The sequence below is a fragment of the Neofelis nebulosa genome, chromosome X (genome assembly GCF_028018385.1).
Source record: "Neofelis nebulosa isolate mNeoNeb1 chromosome X, mNeoNeb1.pri, whole genome shotgun sequence".
Taxonomy (NCBI): domain Eukaryota; kingdom Metazoa; phylum Chordata; class Mammalia; order Carnivora; family Felidae; genus Neofelis; species Neofelis nebulosa.
The window spans coordinates 47,528,557-47,546,533 of record NC_080800.1 but is presented as its reverse complement, the minus strand read 5'-3'; the positions used below and the strand labels follow the sequence as shown (position 1 = coordinate 47,546,533).

Below are 17,977 nucleotides of genomic sequence, written 5' to 3'. Positions count from 1 at the left end.
GACTGTGGTGCCATGAGGAGTTGAGGCATTAGTTAGGGGGAGTCAGCCCTTTACTTGCCTGTCTTCTTCCTGCTCTAAAAAGAAGCATGGAGGGGCACCTGGGTGGCTCAGTGGTTGAGCATCTGACTTTGGCTCAGGTCATGATCTCGAGGTTCATGAGCTTGAGCCCCACATCGAGCTCTCTGCTTTTGACAGGGAGCCTTTTAGATCCTCTGTACCCCCCCCACCCTCTCTGCCCCTCCTCTGCTCGTTCTCTCTCTCTCTCAAAATAAATAAACTTAAAAAAATAAATATATAAAAGGAAGCATGGAGAAAAGGACCTCACACCACGTGGAATCATCAAGCTCCCTCTTTTGTATGTAGCATGTGGGTGATCAAGGTCCAGAGAAAGAGGAGGGACTTGTTTTTAAAATTAAATTAAAGCAGTACATATGCATAGTTTTAAAAAGGCAAGTAGTACACGAAGACACATGTAAAAAGCCAGTGTCTCCCCGTTGCCCCCTTCCCAGTCCCCAGAGGTGGCTGCTTTTACCATTTAGGTTTTCTGGCAGTGACTTCATATCTCTAAATAGCATGCATCATTTCTTCATTTATCAACTTTGAACATTATCCACTGACTTCTCTCTACTATGACAAGTAAGGATTTAGCTTATTTACAACACCTGACTCTTTCTCTCCTCTTCTCAAATTTGTAATTTTTATCAAGTACTATTTTAAACTATGGTTTCTTATTCCATCCATTTTCTACAGTATCTTTCTTTTTTTTAAATGTTTATTTTTGAGAGAGAGAGAGAGGGAGACAGAGGATCCGAAGCAGGCTCTGTGCTGACACCAGAGATCCCAATGTGGGGCTCGAACTCATGAATCAAACCCGTGAGATCATGACCTGAGCCGAAGTCAGGCACTTAACTGACTGAGCCACCCAGGCGCCCCTCCACAGTATCTCTCTACCACTCGGTTTGTAAGACATTAGGGCCCCATCATTCCTTCCATCTCTCCTCCACCCTTGTAGCTCCTGCTTTGTGTGTTCCATACTTTTGTCAGCAAGCTTGATTGCATTTATATTCTGTTCTGTGACAATAATTAGGTCTTCAGTGCTGTATCAAGACAAATTGATTTTAAAAGCTGACCACATTGGGGCGCCTGGGTGGCTCAGTCAGTTAACTGTCCGACTTCGGCTCAGGTCACGATCTCATGGTTTGTGAGTTCGACCCCACGTTCAGCTGCTGACAGCTCAGAGCCTAGAGCCTGCTTTGGATTCTGTGTCTCCCTCTCTCTGCCCTTCCCCCACTTGTGTGCTCTCTCTCTCTCTCTCAAAAATAAACATTAGAAATTTTTTTTTTAAATTTGACCACTAATACACTCTATGTGATTATGATTATGTCAATATTATTCATTGCAGGGCCAAATAGTGTACTATAATTGCACCTCAGTTCCCAAGGTCCGTTGTCACAACCTCTGTACTCCCAGGAAGATGTTCCTAGCATCCAGATCAAATGAATTTTCCTTTCTTCTGCTCTACGACATTGTTCAAAATCATGCCACTTTTTACTTTGTTTTATATTTGAGACCAGGACTTCCTTTCTACCTTGTTTGTTTGTTTACTTCCTTGCTTATTTAGTTACTGTTTTGTGGAGTTCCTTGCACCTGCAGAATAATCACAGCACTTCTTCTGGGGACAATCTCCTTGGAGATTTCTAGAAGAAGGATTTTTTTTTTAAACTTCACACCGAAACATAATATGCATACAAAAAAGTGCTCACATCGCAAATGAATAGCTTGGTCAATTTTTACAAGCCAAACACACCTATGTAACCAGCACTCAGTTTTCCAGTCACCGACCCCCCGGTACAAAATGTGATGCATTATGTCTTTTGTTACATAATTTTTTGATAGTCTCCTCCCCTTCATTTTCTCTGTTTCCTCTTGCTGGAATGTCATTTAGTTCGATGTTGAGCTTCCCAGATTGATCCTCTGGGCTGCTGCTCTTTTCTCTCATACTTTCTATTTTAGTAGTTTATAAATGAGTTAGTAGAAAGTCTGGTTGAGATGTTTGTATATCCACACTGCCTTGTCCACTTGCTGGCTTTCTTTCAGATGAGCCTCCAGGGAGCTGACCGTTATAATGGGTGCCCCCTAAATGCCAGGATGAAAAGCACTTGAAAAGCACTTTATTCCAGGGACACCAACATGCCACTTGGATGCCCTAATTCATCCCAGATAGTTTAATTCCTTTAGCCCTGAGCTCTCTGATATTTTGCCTAGGGGTGAATGCCAGGCAGCTTGTATTCTAGATTTGAGGGGTTAGGGAAGCAGGGGAGGATTTCATGTACTTACCCTTGGTTTATTCCCCTGTCTTCAGATCCTGAGCATTCTTACCCTTTCCTCATACCTACCATCTCCAAGTCTGGAGTCTTTCTGGGTCTCTGCTGGCCCTATTGGTTCCCACCCCGGACTGCAACCCCCTGAGTGGTGCCCCTGGCTCTCCTTCCAACTATGCACACTCTTCTTTTTGTTTTTTGCTTCTAGAAATTTGTCGAAATCTCTCATCCATTGATCTCACTCTCTTCCATCCTCTTCACTGTTACAATTTCCTACCTTATTTGATTTTTCACATTCGTTTTAGTGGGGTCCTGGGAGAGAGAGAGGAGATAAACATTTATGCTTCTGAGGCCCAAATGAAGCTAAAGATACTTTTAAAAGTGGTTGTTTTGCTTTCTCACTCTGCACTGAGACTGGAAATTATTAGGAACCCCCCAAATACCTAACCGTGGAGGGCCTCGTTTCAGCATGTGTTACCTCTGGCTCCATGTGCATTCATGAGCATTTTTCTCAACCTCTGGTGCAGTCAAGAGAGCCCTCAGCAAACTGAAGACCTGGGTTCTGATTCCTGCTCTGCCACGGCCTCCATCTGTACCCCCCAACCCGAGCCAGCCCCTCTACTTCTCTTGGTACCCTCACTGTGACCTGAGAGGGTCCTGGGTCTGCTGTGAGCTGTGCTTTGGCAGCATTGGGTGGGTGCCTGGCATGCAGCCCAACGTTCTGGTCCTTTGCTTAGGCCGTGGGAGCAGGTAGACCAGAGATGGGCCCCCTGGTGCACAGGAGGGGCTTTGAGGCTGAGCTGAGGCTTCTACAACAGCAAGCTTCTCTAAGCTGCACCCCCTTCCACCCACTCTCCTTCCAATCATGGCTGAACCTCCATCCCTCTGCCCCCAGCAGAGGGAGGCAGGAAGGGAGGGCTGGAGAGAGCCAGTTCCATTTTCCTTTTCTCCCTCTCTCCTCCTTCCTTTTTTTTTTGTTATAATGCTGAGCTGATCTGGACTGCAACACCTGTGCCTAATCCCACCTTCCCTTTTCTTTTTGCTCCCCCACTGACCTTGAATGATTGTTTCTTCCAGAAGTACTGTCTGAGTGCTCATGGTGTGTCGAGGGTGTTGGGCTGCACTGTGTGGAGGGGAGATTGGAGCCAGGTGAGGGAGAGAGGCCAAGCTCACAGGCTGGTATGGGAGATGAAGTGCCACTTAGCTCTGGCATGACAGAAGGAAGCCACAGCTGTAGCAGTTAAAAGCCTTGGTTTCAGAGTCAGACAAACCCAGACTTGAATCTCAGCTTCCCTGCTTATTAGCTGCGTAACTCTAGGCAAATCTCATTGCTACCCTGATCCAGAGTTTTCACATCTATACAATGGGAAGAATAATCACTATCTTGCCCAACTGTTGAGAATATAACACAAGCCCTGAACCATTGTAGGTGCTTAATCAATATTCACTTTATTCTTTTTGGATTATTAGAAGGCAGAATATGCTACGGACCAAAATAAAGCCTGCTTGACAGAAAGGAGCATGAAGTTGGGGAAGGCAGTATTTGACCTAATCACTCCTAGGGCTGAGCTCCCCAAAAGCTCCTCAGAAATTATAGGACAATACACTGTTGCCTGGCATTCAAGGCTCTTTGTTGTAGTCTCTGTCTATCTTCTATTTGAAATAAAAATGTGAAGTGGTACTTGTCTCATTATTTCCTGAAAAAGAAATTCAAAACATTAAAAGCAAAATATTTCCTTTGAAGTATGCAGCAATCTTCATTATTATTATCATCATCCTTATCATCCCAGAACTTGTTCAATGAATAGTGGAAATCAAGGACCATGGGAAGAGTAATTACCAGCAAAGGGATAACCAGCAACCAAAATTACCATGGCCTTCATTTTGCATCCATGCCACCATCTTCGCCTTCGATGTGGCTCTATTGCTGAAGGTGGTTTCATTATCCAGCAAGCTTTCTGATTTGCCTGGTGGTTCATCTGGTTGTTCTCTTTCATTAACCTTTATAAGATTTTTTTGCACATCACCATCATCTCATCTTCCTGACTTCTTTACCTGCCTATTTGTCATTTCTAGGTCTGATTCTTGGTTCAGATGGGTCTCTTTGGAAGGAGTCTTCTCCAGCTGAATAATCTTTCAAAAGGTTTTGACTTTCATTTTTCACATTGTCATGATTTAGATGGCTGTTGGACTTGGGAGGTATCTTTGCCTCTCTCCCAAGTGCTTTTCCATTCCCTAGCCATCAAAAGTAAGTCTTTACACCACTTGTGGTCTGGGAAAGCTCTTGCATGCTCCTTTTAGTCAGGCCGTGGCTCCATTCACCTTTCTAGCCACTTTCTTCCCTTCCTGACCAGTAATCAAGTTGTAGTCAACTGTCTAAGGTTCCCTAAGCACAGTGGACTTCTTTGTGCCTCCATGCCTGTATTCTGGCTATTTTATCAGCCAAGAATGCCTTTTTACCCCTAAGTAGCAGATATCTACCTAACGGTAGAAGAACATCTTCTATGTACCTCATACTGTTCTAGGCACTTAGAAACAGTGAACAAAACAGACAGAATCTCTGCCTTGTGGAGCTGATATTCTAGTGTTTGTATGTTGGAGGGGGTGGGGGCAGAAAAGAAACAAGAAGATATGAGTATGTCACGTAGTGGTAAGTGCTGTGGAGAAAAATAAAGCTGGACAGGGGCATCGGCAGTATAGAAGGCCTCGTCAACTCCACCATAACCAATATTTGCACAACTATTATTATTAAGCAGCTTTTCCTCATTTAAGAATGTTTCAATTTTATTACGTATTGTTTACAACCATAATCCTTCCAACAGCTTTATCAGGTTAATGCTATTAATACCTCCATTATATTGGTGAACAAACTGAGCCTCAGAGATGCAAATCACATAGTTAGAAGGGGCAGGGCTGTGATTGAAACCTAGGCCTGTCTTCTCCAAGGCCTCTGCTCATAACCATTAGGCCATCCTGTTCCCAGAAAGCCTCACCACAACTCTCTGAAGTTGGAATTATTATACATATTTTATAGTTGGGAAAACTGAGGTTCAGAGAAGGGAATGGACTCATTCATGGTTTCACAGCTGATAAATGGATTTGAACCCAGGTCCATCCACCTCTCAGTGTTAGACCTTTCTATAAACCCTGAGGCTTAGGTATGGACTTGCCTGGCTCTACTTTTGTAGGGCCTGGGCAAGGTACCAGTTGACACCCTTGGCCTGTCCCCATTCTGTATGAACCTGTGGTTTGTATAGAACCTTGAGATGTGTATGGACACTCCAGGCCACATCAAAGCCCTCCCTACTCCCAGATTCCCCTTGGCCACCTGTTGGGCCTAGCCGGTGGACCTTGATAATAAGACCTCACAATTCTCGCAAATAAGCTCAAGAGACATAGGCAGGGAATGCCGGGGTCCTGAGTACCTGGAGTGCAGTCTAGAAGAAAGAGGGCCAAAAATCTTGATGGTCCCATTCCCTTGACCCCTGAGACCCTGATGGTCCCATTCCCTTGGCCCCTCAGATCCTTTACCTCATGGATAGGGGTTTCTAAAGTTTGGGGCCCAGTGTAGGGACCTCTGTTTCCCAGGATGGCCTATGGTATTGCTATTTGTAATAAGCTAGACTCCAATATCTTCCTCCTTTGGCTTCCCAAGTTAGGTCCTACTTTTGCAGCAAGAGAGGTTCGTATTCCATGGGCCTGGGTCTTCAAGGTCTCTGGACAGTGAAGAATGCAGCTTTCCCACCAAGCACTGTAGGACCTGCACACAGACTCTTAGGTCCCCCCTCACAGTATTTTGTTCATAGCACTCTCAGGACATTGGCCTTCACGTCTCAGGACCTTTTTAAAAATTAGACATTTAATGCATTCTTCCATTAGAAAATGTAGAAAAACTTGGAAAAGTAGAGGAGGAAAACATTACCCATAATTATAGCACACAAAGGCAGCCACTGCATGCAAACATTTGGTGTGTTTCCCTTGTTCTTTTCATTCTTTTCATACAGTTGAAATGATACAGCACATCAAATTTTTTCTTGCTTTTCATTTGAGCATTTCCCCATGTAATTGCATATTCTTCATTAGCATTGTTTTTCATGGCAACTGATATACCATAAGGTACTTAACCATCCTATGAATGCAGGGCATGGAAGCTGGGCCCATTTGTCCACGGTTTTAAATCATGCTGTAGTGGGCATCCTTGCACATCTAGCTTTTAGGGAACTGGCCTTGTATAGGAACAATTGTCTTCGGCTTATTTCCCTTTCTAGATGGTCCCTCTGGCTGGGTCTGATTCATTTTGGAAGTCATTCATTTATTCATTCTTTCTATCACCACATATTTGCTCTGTGCCTCTGTGGACCAGACCCTGGGAACTGGGGGATACAGGCATGACTGAGTGACAGCTCCAGACCACCAGGAGCTCCTGATCTGCAGGGAGAGTCAGGAAATGGACACTTTCAGAACAGTTTGATCAGGGCTGTGATGGAGGCAAGAAAAGGACAGTGCAGGGGAACAGAGGAGGGCCTCCTCATCCAGCCTAGAGACATTAAGATAAGCTTTCTGGAGGAGGTCTTGCCTAAATGAGTCACAGAAAGTGAATAGGAGTTAGCTGCAATAAGAAGAGGAACTTCCTGTTATACATAATGAGTTGAATAAACTTATTTATCTCTGACACTTCCCCAAATCCAACTGAAATATGAGTAAAGAAACAAAAAAGGTAGGGGCACCTGGGTGGTTCAGTCAGTTGAACATCCAACTTCAGCTCAGGTCATGATCTCATGGTTCGTGAGTTCAAGCCCCCATCAGGCCTGCTGCTGTCAGTGCAGAGCCCACTTCGGATCCTCTGTCCGCCCCCACCCCTACCCCTCCCCTGTTCGCGCTCTCTCTCTCAAAAATAAATAATTTTTTAAAAATAAAAAGAACTAAAAAAGGTAGAAACACACAGGGTCTGGGATGCTGACTAGAAGTAAACTGTTCCACCCAGAGAGCCCCAGAAATGCTTAGGATTTGGAGGGGCTATGAACCACAGCAGACAGGGTGAGGTATGGAATTCAAAACAGGGAGAATATTGGAAGTCTGTTAACAGACACTCTTGGCCCCTCCCTGGCCCCATCTAGTGAGGGCCCCCCCACCCCTCCAGCCCCATCCCTGCACATAGGGGTTGATTTTTTGGAGAAATTGAAGTTAAGAGGCCCTGGGCTTGGGGATACCAGGCACAATGAAGGGTGGGGTGAAACAGGCTTACAAGTATCCTAAAACAATGGGATCCCAACCTCTTCCACTCCCCTACTTCCAGGACACCGAAATCAGGAGCATACAAGAGGGTAAAGTAGTCTTCTCTGAGGAAACTGAAAGTCCCTAGAAAAGGGCCTCCAAAAGATAACATGTGGGAGTCTTCCAACAAAAGAACAGGCTTCAGCCCAGCAACTGTAGTGAAGCCCACCACCTGGCAAGCTCCATCTATTCACAGAGCTTCCCATCAGCTTGTTAGTGTCATGTGAACCAGTCACCAAGGATCACCAGCCAAGGACACTTAAGATAGGTACATTTCATTTTATGTAAATTAAACCTCAGTACAACTGACATTTAACCTCCCCCCCGCCCCGCCTGCCCTCGACTAGCAAGCCTTAGGTAGCCAGAGATGATCAGATAGTACAAGCCTGTTTGAAGAAGACCATCAACCTATAAGAGTGACCAAAAAAGCAAGCAAGAAAACAAAAAACAAAGGCACTTGGAGGGAACAGAGGTCACAAAGGGAGGAGAAGAAACCTGGGAAGTTAAAGATAGTGTCAAAATAAAGATTTCCACAGAAGAATTAGAAAATAAAAGGTGAGGAAATATCCTAAGAAGCAGAATAACAAGACAAATAAATAGACAACAGAAGAGAAAAGATGAGAAAATTGGAGGATCAATTGGGGAACTCCAGCATCCGATATTAGGAGTTCCAGAAATAGAGAATGGAGGAAACAGCAGGAAGAAAGTGATCAAAGCCATAATACAAAGTGATCAAAGAAAGTGATCAAAGCCAAGAACATGTCCCAGAACTGAAGGAATGAAAATCCTGAGTAACCAGCAAAATAAATGTTAAAATGACCACAGCAAGGTATGCCTGTGGAATTTTAGAATACCAGGCATTAAAGAGAAGATCCTGAAAAGTTCCAGAAAAAAAATATGATACACAAAGAATCAAGAAAAAGAATGGCATTGGCTTTCTCAACAGCAACACTGGAGAGCTAGGAGACCATGGAGCAGTGTTCTCAAAAATCTGAATGAACATAATTTCCAACCTAGAAGTCTATACTTGGTTGAACTATCGATCGAGGTTGAGGGTCTAATAAAGACATTTTCAGGCATATGAGATCTAAAGATTTTATGCCCTAGGCCTCATAGGGAGCACTGGGGAATGTGCTCCAGCAAAATGTGGACATAAAGTCAGAAAAAAGGCCAAGGGATCCAGGAAATCCAACACTGAAGAGAGGTGAAAGGAAACCCAGAGTGATGAGGAGAGGAGAAGATCTCAGTGCAACCTTGTGCAGGTCTAGAGAGTGCCCAGTCTCAATTGCACTAGGGACAATGTCTCAGAGGGGGAAAAAATAATCTGATAGATTACCTGATGTGTCAAAACATATTGAGAGGAGAATTGCACTTCTGACAGAGTTTGGGGAGAATTGATCATAGATATGAAGAAAACTAAGCAAGCAAGATCATCGTCACCATCATCATCATCACCATCAACAACATCAACACCAGGGAAAAGAAAAAGTTGCATGGAAAAGGAAATGTGGTTATAGCATATGATACGATTTATCCATTATTAGTATTGATATAGTCATAGTAATGCCCGCTACCAGTATTGATTGAGCTAGATGTACACATGGGCTCTTTAGAAATGAGGAGGTAAATACCTGAAAGAGCAGTTAAAAGAGTTGAAAAGGGTTTGTCCCTGAGAGTGGGGGTTGGGGGTGCAAAGGGGGTAGGGTAGGAAATTTGTGTGTTTTGTTACAATCCTTGAAGTACTGGGTGACTTGAAAATCTACATATGTGTATTACTTTGGCAAAAAAATGGTAAAAGGACACACAAGAAAATATGTTTCAAAAATAGATTAGCAGCACGAATATATACTTTAGAAATATGAAAGTGCAATCAGAAAAAAACGTGGAGGGGTGCCTGGGTGGCTCAGTCGGTTAGGTGGCCGACTTCGGCTCAGGTCATGATCTCGCGGTCCGTGAGTTCCAGCCCCGCGTCGGGCTCTGTGCTGACAGCTCAGAGCCTGGAGCCTGTTTCGGATTCTGTGTCTCCCTCTCTCTAACCCTCCCCTGTTCATGCTCTGTCTCTCTCTGTCTCAAAAATAAATAAACGTTAAAAAAAAATGTGGAAAACGAGTTTTGTGTTAAGATTGTTTTACAATTTGACTTTTTAAACTATTTCGCGTATCACTCTAATACAATTAAAAATACTTTAAAAGGCATAAAAGAAGGGCAGGAGTGTTCCAAGTAGCAAATACCAGATGTGCTAGACAAGTAGGTAGGAGGTGGAGTAAGATGGAGAGCTTTGGAGAGTTTAGGCAGGACTGGCAGGGAGGTCATTGAGGGGAGTCACTGAATGTTTGGTGCAGGAGAACCACGTCAACTGATTTGCAATGAGAAGGGAGTTTTCCGTTGGAGAGACTTGCAGTTAGACCAAGTGATGTCCAGGAGAGAAGATGCCTGGCTGCCCCTGGGCTGGTTCTCAGCTTTTGGAGAGACCTGTATGATCCCTGGACCAGGGTATCTACCTCTTTCCCCTCAGAGCACTGCTGGAAGGAGCCCTGTTCACAGTTGTCCTCGAAATGTCCTACCCCACATTGGGTAGAAATCACTTAAGAAAAGTCCTTGGTCAGGGCGCCTGGGTGGCTCAGTCAGTCAGTTAAGCATCTGACTTCAAGCCAGGTCATGATCTCACAGTTTGTGAGTTCGAGCCCTGCGCCGGGCTCTGTGCTGACAACTCGGAGCCTGGAGCCTGCTTTGGATTCTCTCTCTCTCTCTCTCTCTCTCTCTCTCTCTGCCCCTTGCCAGCTCATGCTCTCTCAAAATATATATAAAAAGTAAACGCTAAAATAATTTTTTAAAAAAAGAAAGAAAAATCCTTGGTCATATTACATGCCCAAGTTTTTGGTTCAGAAAATATGGTCACTGTACTCATAGGCTTCAATAAGTTACTGTTTATGAGGATCGCTCCTGAGGATAGGACTTGGCATGGCTAAACCTTTTGAGAGCCCCGGGGTCCCAAGTGACCTTTCATTAGGAGAGGGCTGTGGGAGTAGCAGGAGAAATTGATCTCTTCTCCTGACATGGATTGATAAAGGGAGGCCTGGTACCCTGCGTCTTTGCCTCTCTATCTAGACAGCTGAACCCAGTTGATAAAAAAGAGAAACTTTGGCATTCTGAAGAAACTAAATATTTTAGGGCCCGAAGATTGTTTGGAACTCAGCCAACATAGCCCCGTTGTTTATAAATTTGGAACCAAGGTCCAGACAGCAGTGACTTATCCAAGTCTGTGCCACCTCCCCCAAAATGGTGGCTCAGCTTCATGGAGTAAGAAGTAGACTGACCATTAGGCAGGGCATTTGCCCTCAGAGAGGTGTAGGAAAGCACAGCACTAATGATCATTGGTATCTACACATAGTTAATCATACACTAAATGCATAAAGGGCTGTAAACCTCTGAGGTGGGATGCCCCCCCTACATTGAGGGTCCCATGATGTCATATACCCTCAAACTAGTAAGAATCAGCCCACAGTGAGGAGAACTGGTTAATTCATTCCTCATCATGGCTTAGAGATCTTTTGCTCCCCTCAGCTGCCATCTTGAGGACTGTAACACCTCATATAGGCCTGCTTTTGGAGCAGAGATAGGTATCTAATAACCTCTCAGAAGAAAGAGCCCTAGAGGGGCGCCTGGGTGGCGCAGTCGGTTAAGCGTCCGACTTCAGCCAGGTCACGATCTCGCAGTCCGTGAGTTCGAGCCCCGCGTCAGGCTCTGGGCTGATGGCTCGGAGCCTGGAGCCTGTTTCCGATTCTGTGTCTCCCTCTCTCTCTGCCCCTCCCCCATTCATGCTCTGTCTCTCTCTGTCCCAAAAATAAATAAATAAATAAATAAATAAATAAATAAATAAATAAATAAATAAAAAAGAAAGAGCCCTAGAGAGGAAGGGTCTGTCTTGACATTAGGGAAGTAGGATAAGGGAACTCACCTTAACAGTACATATGTGCCCAGCACTGAGCTACCGATACAGTGGCATGTGATGGTAAGAGCACGAGCTTTGGGGTTCATGCCAAGCTCCCCTACTTACGTGATGTGTGGCCAATCATTTCAACTTCTCTGAGTCCTCGTTTGATCATCTTAAAGTTGGATGAGTAGTTCCCACTTTGCAGAATCAAAGTAGATAATGTAGGGAAAGAGTCTGGCACTGTGCCTGGTACATATAGGTTCTCAGTGCTGACGGAGGTGATTATATATGTTGCTTATGCTCAAAAGTAGATTGGGGCAGGAGGCCAGTCCATGAGTTCCTGGAGGGTTCATATTTCCAGGTCTGGGTATGGTATATGGTAGATTGAATCCATGTGTGCTGGGGCTTGGGGGTGGGATGGGGCAACAAGAAGACCAGCCTGTCTGGAGCAGAGGGTTAGTGTTAGGGAGAGAGGCTGAGGGGCTTGGCCTCAATTCTGTTGGCAGTTGGGGAGTCATTGAAGTCAGACCCCTCTGACCTGGTACCTGTGAATAATTGGGCCAAGCCTCAGAAGCAATCGTGTTGCTGCACAGTGAGATGGAAAGTTTTAATAAACATGAAAAGGTGCTCTGTGGCCCTGGTCATCTGTCCCTTTACAGGACTGTGAGGCCAAAGGTGAGTACCACTGTCCTTGGCTGAATATGTACCATGTGCCAGGCAGATGCTGTGCAAGCCTTACCTGACAAGAGGAGAGATTCTCCCTCCACACACACACCCCATTTTACAAGTGAAAAAGCTGAGGCTGGGCATAGGGGAGTACCTTCCCCAGAATTACGTGGCTAGTAAGTAGCAGAACTGGGAGCACAGTACTCACCCACTCAGAGCTTCAACACCCTGATGCTTGCCTGCCCTACCTCGCTGTGAGTGCTCCATTCACTCTTCTAACAAATACTCCCTTCTGAGGTCCACCTCCCCTCCCTGTGCATCCATCTCTTGCTTTGCACTCAGCATAGATGATGCTCCCCTCACTGAGGACAGAGCCTGTGATGTATTATCTCTGTCTTCTCTGTGGAAAAGGCACAGAGGGGATGGGGGGCGCATAAAGGAGGAAGAAGAAGACAAAAGAGATAGGAAAGCCTGCTTCCACGCTCTCCCACTTCTTCCAAGTTCCCTGGTCCTTCTTCCTCCCCTTCCCCACCCCTAAGGCACCAGCTTCACTGTCTCAATCCTCCCCCCACCCCACCCCCCACACTCCTCTGAGGAGGAGCTGCCAGAGGGGTGTGGTTCAGATTTCACTCATTCCCTTGGGTTCCTTCAAAGCTGTCCTCCACTCCATTCTCTTCTCTCGCAGTTCCTTCACCTCTGAGGGGGCCTCACAATGGAGAAGGCAGGGCCTGTGTAGTAGACCGGAGCCCAGCAGCTGACTCACTTACCCTCTCAGCCTCATTCTGTTCATCTAGAAAATAAGCAGGTTGGACCAGGCAATTGGTGAAGCCTTTGCTATGTTGTTAATAATACCTGGTATTTGTCTGCTGGGTTCCAAAGGGTTTAATCATCCCAACAGCCCTGCCAGGATTGGCGTTGTGTTCCAAGTGGGGAGACTGAGGCTCAGATCCTGAGAAGGGGGGTGGCTTGCCTGGGTCACAAGGCTGGTAGGTGGCAGAGCCAATATCTGAAGTGAGGTCTCTCTGGGTTTAAAGCTTAGGCTTTGCCTTGGCCCAAGCTGCAGGCTGCCTCTCAGCCACTCTGATTTGGGCCTTACCTTTCACTGTGACCCACTGGGACCCACATGGTTGGCTCCTGGCACCTCCCTGACCTCACCCCCTACCGTTCCTCCCTTTGCTCAGTGCACTCCAGCCATGCTGTCCTCCTCACTATCCCAACAAATGGCCAGGCCCTTTGCCATCTCCCAGCCTTCTCACTGGTTCTTCTCTGGATGAGATACCCTACCCCTCATTTTCATGACATGTATTAGGCCACCAGGTCATTGCATAGGGCACAGGGAGAAGAACAGAGAGCAAATGCTGACTTTTTTTTTTTTTTCTGTTTCCCTTTCAGATCTGATGGTGAGAATTCCAGGACAGTCAGGTCAGTACCCCCTTTCTCTAGTAGCAGTTGGGAGATGGGGCAGGGACTGGGGTGGGGCCCTCTGATTTCTAACTTGGGGATCCATGGGCAGGGGTGGGGGCCAACCCCAGGGGTTTTGTCCCGTTGGTATTAGGGATGAGTATGGAGCAGACTGGGAGGGCTGGGTGAGTGTGGCAGGCATGGGAAAGGGGTTGAAAACTGTTCCTCAGTCTTTCTGACCCTAGCTACTCTGGGCTGAGCTGGGCTGAACCCCAGAGGGATTCATGGTTGCTGCCCAGATGGGAAAGCTGACTTGCAGAGAAGTCGGCTCTGGACCTGGGACCTTCTCCACCTTTTCCTTCCAGGAGAAGAGGGTATGAGAGAAGTGGGGCTTCTCTGGTCTAGTGTTGGTGCTCTACCCCAAACTGCACTAGCCCTGAGTAGTGGGATCTGGGTGGACTTTTAATGTGACACAGTCTACACATTAGAAACATACATCATGGTGCCAAGTGCACATATTTTTTTTACATGCTTGGTAAAAAGGATTTACAAGCTTCAGTAAGTTTTCAGGGTGTGATCAGTTGGCCACTTGTGGGGACAGGAGTAAAATGGGGGTAAAGACAAGGGCTATTTATGCATTTCCCAGGCCTTAACCCACCAAAAGCTTCATGAAGACACAAGTGTGAAGGATAGGGGGTCTGGGTGTACATGGGAATGGTGGGGGGACTCAGGATAAGGCCCACTCAGGCTCAGCATCTAGGCCAGGGGTGATCTCTGAGATGAGATGGGCCCAGGCAACAAAGGGATGGGATGGGTATATTCAGTCCCAGCCAGGATTGTAACTAGCATATACAGTGCCTTCGTGAAGAGTAGAATCCACTGAGTTGATCAGTTGGAGGAAAATTCCCTTTCTACTGGTCTACTGTGGCCCCTCACTGGGGTTCCCGGCTTAGTGAACAGAGCACAGGATACCATTTCAGTCCCCTACTTGTGGCCTCTTGGCTGTGAACCCTTGTACGGGGCACAGCTTGCCCAACCATATGTGGCAACCCAGGTCCTGCCATTCAGGCAGTAGATATGGGAGGGAGGCAGAGGATCCCAGCATAGAGATGGAAGTGTGTAATGGGACACACCGTGTCCTGGCATCCCAAGCAGGGGCTATGGGATGAGCACACTGATGAGGACCAAGGTCGGGACTGTGGGGTGGGAGCACACTTGTGTCAACAGGAAAGCAGGGGAATGTGACAGATGCAGTCAGGCCCAGTGTCCAGGCAAGGAGTACATGACAAGATGCAGTTAGTCCCAGGATGCAGCCAAGGAGGGAGGCATGGGCACAGCCTGTCCTAGCATTTACGAAGGCACTAGTCTAGCAAAGGACCTGGGTCCCACTGTTCCATTGTGGGTTTGGAGAAAAGCAACCTGGCATGGCTCCAAGCACAGTCATAGGCCTCCACACTGATATCCCTGCTACTTGTTGAAGAATCCTATTAAAGGCATCTCTAGCTCTCAGCTCTCCCAGCAGGGGAGTTCCTGGGACCTATAGCTCAGGGTATTTACTAATGATCATAATCATAAGTCATGATGACATGTATTGGGCCTTTACAACTTATAGAAGTCATCAGGGACTTTCTTTCATTTGATTCTCCTAGTGACACTGTAGGTGGAACCCAGGCTGGCCTTATCATCACTGTTTTAGAGTTGAAGAAACTGAAGCTTGGGCTGGTTACGGGTTTTGCCTACAGCCACGCAACTCATAGATGGCTGGGCCAGGATTCAAACCCAGGTCTGCCTGGCACCAAGCCTGGAGCCCTGCCCACACTGTCACTGCGGGAGCTCTTGACAGCCTTGTAGATAATAATAATCATCCTCATCATCATCCTAATATTAGTAATAATAGCAGTTATCATTTGCTCCTCGCATATTAAGAACTCTGAACATGATCTTATTTAATGCTCACAACAGCCCTATTAGATGTAGATTGGGATCCCTGATTTACAAATGAGGAAAATGAGGTTCCCCAGAGGGTCAGTGCCTTGCCCAAGGAAAGAAAAGCAATAGGTCAGGGTAGCATCACTCTGACTCATACCCTGTGCTGTCTGGTTCCAAAGCCAGCATTTGTTTTATGGAGACGTGCTTCCTGATATCCATCCTGTGTCCACAGCCCAGGAGGCTACAGCAGCCTCGAGGACTCAGCAGTTGGGAAGCAAGGGTCACACTTGGGCTGTGGAAGGGTCTTAAAACATAGCACTTGTGGGGAAGATCTTGCAAACCTGGTTGGTAGACCCTTGAACTTGGAACCAGGGCTGTGTGAGGATGCTCACAGGACCACATGTAAATTCTTGAGCTGGCTTCAGCTAGGGGTCTAGGGAGAGCTTCCTGGAGAAGGCAGAATCTGATCTGGGCTGTGGAGGACTGACATGCAGGCTTTGCAGTGGAGGGTGGGGGCACATCCCTGGGAATGTAGCCAATATGCATTAGAAGTGAGGATGGGACTTGAGGGGGGCACAGTTGGATGGGCAAAAACAGATCTGGGCAGGAAAAGAGCTAATGTTAAAGTTCAGAACACGGACTGATACCTTCTGTCATCAGTGGGAGCCAGGGAAGGCTAGAGGGGAGATGCTGAGCTCTGCAGCAAAACAAGGGCAGCAAGTAGATCCAGGTAAAGGGCTCCATTTATGGCAGGTCACTTTCTAGTTATGTGCTTTTGGACAAATCTGTTCATCCCTTGGAGCCCCAGTGTCTTTATCTAATAAGCACTGTGTGTGCATAAAAGGGAGAGGCTGGGGTGGGGGAGAAGAAACACCAAGGAGAGGAGCGAGGCCTTGGCAGTTGTGGAAGCAGGGTAGGTAGATTGAAAACCACGGAGGCCTGAGGGCTTCTAAGTATGGGGTGGCAGAGGAAGTGTGGAGTCTAATTAGAGCTGAACAGCTGGTGTTGCGCGAGGGCTGTGGGCACAGGAAGGTGCCCGGACTTCCTGTAGGTTTGTGAGAAGTTGTCAAGCCTACAAGCACTTTAAACCAAGGCCCTCGGAAGGGCGATGGCTCAAGTTCACAAAGCCAGCTCTCAGCAGAGCCTGTTTCCTAGCTGGTGTGCTCTCTGCAAAGTCACTGAACTTCTCTGATCCTTGGTTTCCTGGCCAGTGAAATGGGGATGAGGATTCTGACTTGTCCAGGTCAGATGAAAGAAATTAAAGTAAAACAATGTTCAGCATAAAATAGTGCTCAGTATGTTGTAGTGCCCTCCACCTTCCTCTACGCCCAATCCACTGTCTCTTACTGGATGGTCAAGCTTGAGAGATGTGAAGTGTGGGGAGAGGTAGGAGGGGCCAATACCTCCCAGGGGTCCCAGATTTGGAGGCGGTGCCACAGTAGGGAAGGTCGGGCTGAAACTGGGGGGCCTTGGGGACAGGGCTGGGGTTGCTAGGCATGCAAGGAGGAGAGCCGAAGAGGTGGCCTGTTGCTAGGGAAGGAGGGAGGAGGTGGGGGAGCCACTGACACCCACAGAGCCAGGGATGTCCCCATGGCAACGGGAGCCCACTGCATTTGGGAGGAGAAGTGGGAGGAGGAGCCACGGTTGGCTCTGTTCCCAGAGGAGGCCTCCCACTCTGGGCCTCAGTGCCCCCATCTGTCAAACGGGAGTTTAGATTAGGTAATCTCTAAAATGCTTCCTTGTTTTGACCTCCTGGCAATCTGGGGTGGCTGAGACTGCAGGGATCTTCCAAGGCTCCCCCATCCACAAGTCGAAGACTCCACCAGTCCCTGGAGGCAACCCAGCTGTGTTGGAGTCTTCCCTTCCCAGGCTGAGTCCTGTTCAGCATAGCCTGGTTGCCCGCCCTGCCCTGCCCCAGCCCTCTGTTCTCACCATTTCCTGTGCCTGAAAACCTTGTCACTTAGTGTCTGCTGAAAGCTTTCTGGCTCTGGGAGCCCAACTCCAGTCCTCCTCACTCTGGGAAGCCTTCCCTGGCTACCCTAGTCCACCCTGCCTGCTTTCTCCCTCCTGGGATGCTCTGACCCCAGAGTTCTGAGCTCCTGCTGCCCTTAGTATTCACTGCTGCCGTTTATCTGGCAGCTTCTAAGATGTGGGCTCCACACAGGATGCTTGACAGGCTCAAATCTTTGCAGTCCATCTGTGGTATCATATCGCAGACCCCCATTTTACATATGAGGCAGTTCTCTGTGAGGTTCCCCAGGTACCATGTGGTGGAGCCAAGCTTGGAACTTGGCTCTGTGTTATTGCTGGTACCCTGGGCCTGAGGTGGGGTGTTAACAGCAGGAGCACTTACTGAGTGTTAGCTAAAGCTGTTATATGCCAGGCACCATGCTGGGCACTTTACCTATATTCTCTCATTTAATGTCCATAATGATCCTAGAGGGTGTATATT

General features: G+C 47.0%; 1 protein-coding gene across 3 annotated transcripts in view; it reads left to right on the top strand.

Annotated features, from left to right (window-relative positions):
• Positions 1–17,977, top strand: part of IQSEC2 (IQ motif and Sec7 domain ArfGEF 2) — a 77,473-nt gene that overhangs the window by 11,597 nt on the left and 47,899 nt on the right. For all 3 annotated transcript variants that reach the window (XM_058712297.1, XM_058712296.1, XM_058712301.1), the window contains exon 2: positions 13,588–13,617. In XM_058712297.1, the coding sequence (XP_058568280.1) occupies positions 13,588–13,617 (30 nt within the window). The remainder of the gene's footprint in view (positions 1–13,587; positions 13,618–17,977) is intronic.